Raw genomic sequence first — 6,026 nt, 5'->3', positions numbered from 1 at the left:
GCCTACTTTACAATGTTTCAAGTTTGCAATAATAAAAATATAAATACAATAAATTTATTAATTTCTGTTATTAATATCATAAATAAAAATATTTTTTTCTTTGTGCAATTAGTTGAAGAGGTTTGTGTTTCTTTACGAATTAAGTCTGCGGAAATTCCCGTCTACTTCTTCTCTGCGCTGTTGGTGATTGGAGCCGGTTCACAACCCCACCCGTCTTTTTTTTTTATATTTTTCCGGCTCGTCCTTTTTGGTCTTCAGTCGTCGACCATCCTTTGAAATCGTCTAACATTTTGTTATTTATTTGTTGTGTGTTGGTTTATCTAATTCTTCCATCTAAAGTACCTAATAAGTGACAAAATAATATTCAGTTGTTCAAGAAAAACAAAATTCTTTGACTCTAAGCATTAAATTTGAAACTCTTGACGCAGATATTTTTTGTGGTTACTATAAATAATACATGAAAGAATTTTATATAAATAGCAATATTTCTTTGTAACAAATTCACTCTACAACATGTATCAAGTTCCTCCAAGGTTGTCCATTACCCGCACTTTGCTCTTTATGGTGGTCACTCTGGCCCTATGTTACTTTATTCTTTTTACGTGGAAGCGCCGTCGCCTTTATTATTGCTCCCTGAAGCTCCCTGGACCCTTCGGACTCCCTTTGCTAGGGTCCGCACACATGATGAGAGGAGGACCAGCCGGTAATTTTTTAATCCCACATTCATTTATTTATTTATTTTTATTAATTTTTAGACGGATACAACGTGTTAGTACGTGTCGCACAATACGCCCCTGTCACTAGAGCATGGTTCGGCCCGTTTTTATTCGTGGTCATCACCAGACCAGAAGATATGGACATTTTATTGAGCCGCTATTTAGACAAAAGCATGTTTTATGGCAAATATTTAACCGACACCATAAGAACAGCGTTGCCGTCGTCTCCAGGTAAGTCACTAACGGTGATTGTACATAGTTCATTGCACTTTTGGTTGGATACGTGTTTACCCACTCATTGGTCTTCCTAGAACATTGTAATGGTTTTTTCGATGGGTTTTTGTGGGTTTTTCTTAGCATTAAATTTACACTAATACTTTCTTGTTGTGCAATGTTATAAACTCCTGTCTTTAGATGTCCCAGAAAAACCAATTAAAAAAAAATTAACTAAATTGAGATTTCAAAATTTTGATAGTCAAAGTATTAAATGTTCTTGAAAACGAAAATTTTCGTAGGGAAAAATCAATAATTAGATTTACGATCTTTGGATTTGAAAATAATAATTAACAGTATTAGGAATAGTCACTAGAATGAAGAGGGGGTAGCTGGGCGGGGCTACGTCTTGCTTGTAAAAGCCTCTGTAAAAATAAGTTAAACTTAGCCCCACCCACCCACCCGTTCTTTTTCTCTTTTGAATTAAGAAATGCATTTTTATAGCAGATAGTATAACAAAAAAAAAATATCGTTCGGTCTTCTCTTTTTAACAGCCCAGGTTCTATTAGTTTCTTATCACTTTACAGAAGAACATATAATTAACTCCGCCCACTTACCCCCCCCCCCCCTTAATTATAGTGATTCATTGTATCTGGATGAAAAATGGATTTTATACTAATGAACAGAAATAAAATCGTTAAAATCAGAATGGGGCGGGTGGGTGGGGCTAGTACCTGCCTAGATAAGACTGATTTTGGCAAATAACACAACAAAAAACTAAAGTCAGCCCTGCCCACCTCTTTTCTCCATTCCCCTGACCTATTTTATTGATTGTAAAATGGGAATTGAATTCCATTTTGACAAGCGGTAGAATCTAAGAATTAAAACAAAGTCAAAAGATTAATTTACGCATTTATTTTAAAATTACAGACTAATATAGGAAAAGTGAGAGAAAACAGAAAAAATGTTTTTTTCTGAAAATTCTATTTTTTATGGTGATTTTAAAATTGTATTTTTTTGAACTGAAAACAAATTTTGGAAGTTATGATTGCAAATATATTTTTAAAAAATTACCCTAGTTGACCAAACGAAGCAATTCTGCAATTTTTCGATATAAAATTTTTCAAATTCTCGATTTTTTATTTTTTAATTGTTCAACAAAAGGACAAATTTATTCAAATTGAACTTTAGAAAAACCGGAAAATTGTAATACTGAAACATCAAAAAACAAAACAATTAAAAATCGAGAAATTGAAAAATCTGCAAAAAGAAACAATTCTGCAATTTTTCGACATAAAATTTTTCAAATTCTCGATTTCTAGTTCTTCATTTTCTCGGTTTGTCATTTTTTAATTGTTCAACGAAAGGACAAATTTATTCAAACCGAAATTTTGAATTGAATTGAAAAATGAAAAAAATGACAAATCGAAGAATTGAAAAATAAAGAAAACTTGAAAAAAGCCGAAAAAATGAGACTTAAAAACTGAGAAATGAAACTTGATCTATCGAAAAATCAAAAAATGAAAAAATTGGGAAATTGAACAACGGGATAATTGAAAAGACAACTGAAAAATCGAAAAATTGTAATATTGAAGTCTGAAAAACCTGGTTAATTAAAAATCGAGAAAGCGAAAAATTGAAAAAACAAAAATTTCTGTAAATTAAATAATCAAAAATACAAAACAATTAATTTCAAAATCCAAAAATTTTAAAATAAAAACCGAAAAACTAAAAAATTAAGAAATTGTAAAAAAGAAACATGGAAAAATTGAAAAATTTAAAAACCGAGAAATCGAAGATCTGAAAACATACAGAAACTGAAAAATCGGATAATTGAAAAGCCAAGAATTGTACACTTGAAAAAAAAACATAATTATTTGGAAGAAGTGAAAAATTAAAAATCGGGAAATTTAAAAATGAACAATTACAAAATTGTAAATTTGAAAAGAAAAAATAAAAACGTAAAATCGAAAATATGTAACATTGAAACGTGAAAAAGTGATAAATTAAAAATGGAGAAATTGAAAAATCGAAAAAACGAAAAATTCTAAATAGAAACAGAAAAATCAACAAATTGTAAAATTGAAAAGTTGAAGAATCGAGAAATTAAAATATCTAGACACAAAAAAGTCGAAAAATACAAAAAATTTAAATTGAAAAATCCAAAAATGTCAAAATAAACATCGAAAAAGTGTACAATTGGAAAAAAACCAATCATTGAGCAATAAAAAAAATTGAATTACCGAAATGTTGAAAAAATAGCGAAATTAAAAAATCGGATAACGAAAAAATCAACAATTGAAAAATCAAAAAATAAAAATATCTTAAAACAGAAAACTGTTAAATCTAAAAATTATAACATTGAAAGCTGAAAAAACTGACGAAATAAAAATCGGGAAGCTGAAAAACCGACAACAAAAAATTAAAAAAAGCAAGAACTCCAAATAAAAATCGAAAAACTGAGAAATCCAAAAATCGAAAAGCTAAGAATCGTAAAAACTTCAAAAATCAATGTTGAGACCACACAAATGAAAGCACTTATTTGTTGTTTACGTATAAAACGGTTATATAATTTTCCTGAAATTCTAATCTGAAAAACCTATCGGTTTCAGTCAGTATCTGGAAAGAGCGCCGACGGGCAATCAACCACACCTTCAACAGTGCCACGATCACCAGCTTCGTCCCCATTTTTGTGAAACACGCAACTCGTCTGGCAGACACGACCTTGACGAACATGTGCGGCGAAAAAAACATCCCTCAGGATCTTTTCCCCAAAATCTGGAAGCACGCCCTCCAGGCGTCCTGCGGTAAACTTCACTTTCACACCAAACCCAAAACTGTATTTTTTTTACAGAAGCACTAGGAGACGTGTGTCCAGATTTGTTAGAAACGACAGACAAATACATAGCAGCAGCCTTCAGGTAAATAAATCCTACTCACAATCAAAACTCTTCCCCAAACTCCTGGTTTCAAGGTTTGAAGAAATCCTGCGCCGACGTTTCTTCAGACCCCACTTGAACCTCGACTTCTTCTGGAAAGAGTCGTCTTTGAGGAAGGAACAGCTCGAAACGGGACAAATTTTTGAAGACTTTGTTCAACAAGTTAGTGTCTTTTGGAAACGAACCAAAACCGATTTTTGTGTTTTAGGTTATTGATACCAAAAAGACGAGGTTTAGAAATGACGACACGTTTTTAAAAGACAGGAGATTCTTAAATTATTTGCTCGATTTAAACAGCGATGGTAAAATAAAGCGGGAGGGGGTTTTAGATGAGAGCGCTTTCATGTTTCACGCCGCTAGTGAAACGTCTTCAGTTACCATAAGCACGGTTTTGGTTATGTTAGGGTTGCACCCCCACATCCAGGAAAAAGTGTACCATGAAGTGTCAAAATTCACCACTGTTACTATAGACGAGATCAACCAAATGGACTACTTGGAACGGGTTATCAAAGAGACGCTTCGCATTTTTCCTTCAGTGCCTTTCCTATTAAGAAAAGTGGACAAAGAAATTAAACTAGGTATACACCCTTTCAAAATTTTATTTCTCCAGTCTATACCTACAATTCTTTAAAAATTAGACTCGTACTTCATTCCCGCTGGTTGTGAAATTTTGATCCCCTTGCCACACCTTCACAGAAGACCTGATTTGTGGCCGGACCCTCTAAAGTTCGACCCTGACAGATTCCTCCCTCAAGAAATCGAAAAACGCCATCGCTGCGCCTTCATCCCTTTTAGTGTCGGGCCCAGAAATTGCCCTGGTAACTACTAATTAATTAATTATTAATTGTAACCACTGAACCATTTTGTTGTAGGTTCAAAATACGCCATGTTGTCTTTGAAAATTTTCTTAGCCACCGCTTTGAGGCGCTTTCGGGTTGTGAAGTGTGTGGATTACAAGACTGTGGAAGACCTGGATCTCGAGTTTTACATAATCGGGAAAGCCAAGAAAGGATATCGGGTTGTTTTAGAGGAAAGACAATAGTTGGTTGCATAAATAAATAAAAGTGGCTGTTATTTAATTTTCGAAGTTTTATTTGTACAATCGCACGCAAATGTTTTGAGCCTATGGGCGGATCATTTTTGCCTGCCCTCACCGAAGAAGGCGGTCCAAATCCTTCAAGGGCAGAATTTGTAGGTAGGCTCAAACTACAACGAAATTTAAATTTGGTAAGAAATATTTATGGCTCACACCAGTTCTCTCGAATTTGTCGGAGAAGATTTAGCAGGTAGTTGTTCCCATAAAATAATGATCACTTTCGTTCATGAGTAACGATGGTCTGGACATGAATTATTTTGCTTTCTAACATCTTTCGACCAATTGTTCCGTATAAAAAATTTCATCACTTTTTCAAATAAAATACTCTTAAAAAAAACCGATATTGTCGTTGAGTGACATGTAACTGGCATAATAATAAAAACGTGCCATTTTTGTTAACTGATATTTTTTTCATAAATGTCGCAGAATTATTAAATTTGTATAATCATCCCCACCAATAATGTGATGACGTCACTTCAAATTTATGCATAGTAAATGGGTTTTAAATTGTATACAGTAACATAGTCCTACACATGTAGTTTATGATTCCGTGTTGAGTTTTTATCCGAAACGTCTAGATTTTTGGAAAAAAAATCAAAATTATAAAACAATATTTTGCAATTTAATTTTGAATTGGCAAAATCGAATACTTTGAAATCTTGCAGATGTTTTAAAATCATGATAAACATGATATATTTTTAATTAAAATATATTTGCTTATCCCCTCTAAAAAATTTATGACGTCACCTCAAAATTTTGCAGAATAAATCCTATCTTAAATGTATAAAATATGATGAGTTTTATACTTGTGATTTATCACTGCATTAATATTTTTTAGATTTGGTTATAGAGGGTGTCTCAAAAAAGTTAATGACTGAGTCAATTTATTTTATTGAAGAAATCAAGAATAGCAAAACTGAATACTTTGAAATATTGTAGATGTTTTGAAGTTTTTCTAAGCATGGTAACTTTTTCGAAAATTTGATTAATCAAATATGGCGCAAAATCAAAAATCGGAAAAACTGAAATTCACTAATCCAAAAAACAGAAAATCGAAAAATA

At 32.4% G+C, this 6,026-nt stretch overlaps 1 protein-coding gene across 1 annotated transcript; it reads left to right on the top strand.

Annotated features, from left to right (window-relative positions):
• Positions 1–142: 142 nt before the first annotated feature.
• On the top strand, positions 143–4,947 carry LOC135124887 (cytochrome P450 4C1-like). Its single transcript, XM_064050107.1, has 8 exons — positions 143–703; positions 756–947; positions 3,542–3,736; positions 3,784–3,850; positions 3,904–4,030; positions 4,077–4,446; positions 4,507–4,686; positions 4,741–4,947. Exons 1-8 carry the CDS (start codon positions 514–516, stop codon positions 4,908–4,910), a joined length of 1,491 nt encoding a protein of 496 aa, XP_063906177.1. The 5' UTR covers positions 143–513; the 3' UTR covers positions 4,911–4,947.
• The last annotated feature ends 1,079 nt before the right edge of the window (positions 4,948–6,026 follow it).

The sequence above is a fragment of the Zophobas morio genome, unplaced genomic scaffold, assembly GCF_036711695.1.
Source record: "Zophobas morio isolate AGI-343-1 ecotype UQ-CSIRO unplaced genomic scaffold, CSIRO_AGI_Zmor_V1 ptg000008l, whole genome shotgun sequence".
In the NCBI taxonomy this organism is placed as follows: Eukaryota; Metazoa; Arthropoda; class Insecta; order Coleoptera; family Tenebrionidae; genus Zophobas; species Zophobas morio.
Note: the sequence above shows the minus strand (reverse complement) of the source record. Positions and strands in the feature narration are given on the sequence as shown.